Source organism: Genypterus blacodes, unplaced genomic scaffold, assembly GCF_046128005.1.
Source record: "Genypterus blacodes isolate CSIRO-AG114 ecotype Tasmania unplaced genomic scaffold, CSIRO-AGI_Gbla_v1 ptg000469l_1, whole genome shotgun sequence".
Classification (NCBI taxonomy): domain Eukaryota; kingdom Metazoa; phylum Chordata; class Actinopteri; order Ophidiiformes; family Ophidiidae; genus Genypterus; species Genypterus blacodes.
The window spans coordinates 60,001-61,988 of NW_027467235.1; the positions used below are offsets into that span (position 1 = coordinate 60,001).

Sequence of the window (1,988 nt, forward strand, 5' to 3'; positions counted from 1 at the left end):
TGATGGTTGAAACTCATTGATCAGGTTTCATCTGTAGCCTCTATAGATCAACCCAAAGACTAAAGGACACACAGACATGTAGAGTTGTGTCAGGACTTCATGTCCTCAGCTCAGGCCTGCTCATCAGACCTCAGCTCCTCCCTCATCTTCCTCGTCTGGAACCTTTTCACAGCCGTTCTCTGCTTGACGACGGTGTATTTCTGTCCAACAGGTTCTGACTCTGTGACTCAAAGCTATGAGCGGAGGATTGTTCTGGTTGGGAAGACGGGAGTGGGGAAGAGCGCAGCAGGAAACACCATCCTGGGTCAAGAGGCTTTCAAATCCGAACTCTGTCCGTCTTCCCAGACGTCTGAATGCCAGAAAGCCAGGGGAGATGTGGGCAACCGAAGGGTCGCCGTCATCGACACTCCAGGGATCTTTGACACCAATTTTAGTCAAGAAGAAGTGCTGACGAAGATCAAGATGTGCATCTCTCTGTCGGCTCCTGGGCCCCACGCCTTCCTGGTGGTCCTGGCCCTGGGCAGGTTCACTCAGGAGGGGAAGGACACCGTGAAGATGATCCAAGAGACTTTTGGTGAAGATGCAGCTAAATACACGATGGTGCTGTTCACACATGGAGACCAGCTGGAGAACACCACCATCCAGGACTTTGTCTCACAGAGCACAGAGCTGAACGCCATCATCCAGAGCTGTCACGGTCGATTCCACGTCTTCAACAACGAGGTGAAAGACCACGAACAAACCAGACAGCTCCTGGATAAAGTCGACCTGATGACTCAGGCTAACGGCGGGGGGAACTACACCAACGAGATGTTCCAGAGAGCCGAGACCGCCATCGAAAATGAGAAGAAGCGACTCATGAAAGAGTCTGAAGAGGAAAGGCAGAAGGAGCTGGAAGAGCTGAGGGCCAAACACGCCGAGATGGTCAAGGAAACCGAGACCGCCATCGAAAATGAGAAGAAGCGACTCAAGAAAGAGTCTGTAGAGGAAAGGCAGAAGGAGCTGGAAGAGCTGAGGGCCGAATATAAGACCAAGATCTTCCTCATGGAGGAGAGGAACCTGCATGTCCGCTACGAAACTGAAGCCAGATCTCGAGCTGAAAGGTCAAACGCCTTCAGCGCCACTACAGCCATCGCCCTCTCCTCAGCCTGCGGCGCGATGGTCGGGGGTCTGATCAGGAGCGCAGGAGGACCCTCTGGTGTCGCTGTCGGCGCTGTGGCAGGAGCGGCTGTCGGAGTCAGCGTGGAACCTTTAGTCATCAGAGTCTTAGAAAGATGCAGCATCCAGTGAGAAGAGGACCAGGGACCCAAACCTCCACCAAGGCCCAACAAGCCTCCATGCATGACTCAGACTCTCTGTGATGTGGTTTTACAGGTTATTGATTGATCAGGTGGATGGTAGTAGTGAGGTCACAGCAGACTGACACATTGAGCACTTTGAGAGGAATAAGCCACGCCCACTCACGCTCCAGACCTTCTGTGTTTGACATTTAGTGACACTGCAGCCAAACTCACAGGAAGAGAAACTAAAGAAACTGTTTAGGAAACCGCCTGCCAGCCAATCAGAGATCAGTATTCATCAGTTTAACTTTAAGTGATCTGCTTAACATCCTGAGGATAATTTACATATTTTATGAAGATATCCTAGAATAAAGATAGATATATAATCTAATAATGTCAAATCAAAACAAATTATGATCAATAAATAATGTAAACATGTGAATTCTGCTCAGCCGTCTCTGTAAAGAAATGTGTGTGTGTGTGCGTGCGTGTGTGTGTGTGTGTGTGTGTGTCTCTATCTCTCTCTCTCTCCTCTCCGTCTCTCTCTCTTCTCTCCCTCTCTCTCCCCCTCTCTCTCTCTCTTCTCTCCCTCTCTCTCTCTCTTCTCTCCCTCTCTCTCCCTCTCTCTCTCTCTTCTCTCCCTCTCTCTCTCTCTCTCCTCTCCCTCTCTCTCCCTCTCTCTCTCTCTTCTCTCCCTCTCTCTCTCTC

The 1,988-nt window shown here is 50.5% G+C and overlaps 1 protein-coding gene across 1 annotated transcript in view; it reads left to right on the plus strand.

Annotated features, from left to right (window-relative positions):
* The window catches only part of LOC142990131 (GTPase IMAP family member 8-like), a 7,503-nt gene extending 5,781 nt beyond the window's left edge, over positions 1 to 1,722 (plus strand). The window contains exon 3 of the mRNA XM_076139871.1: positions 212 to 1,722. Coding sequence (XP_075995986.1) covers positions 212 to 1,290 — 1,079 coding nt within the window. The 3' untranslated portion in view covers positions 1,291 to 1,722. The remainder of the gene's footprint in view (positions 1 to 211) is intronic.
* Positions 1,723 to 1,988: the final 266 nt, after the last annotated feature.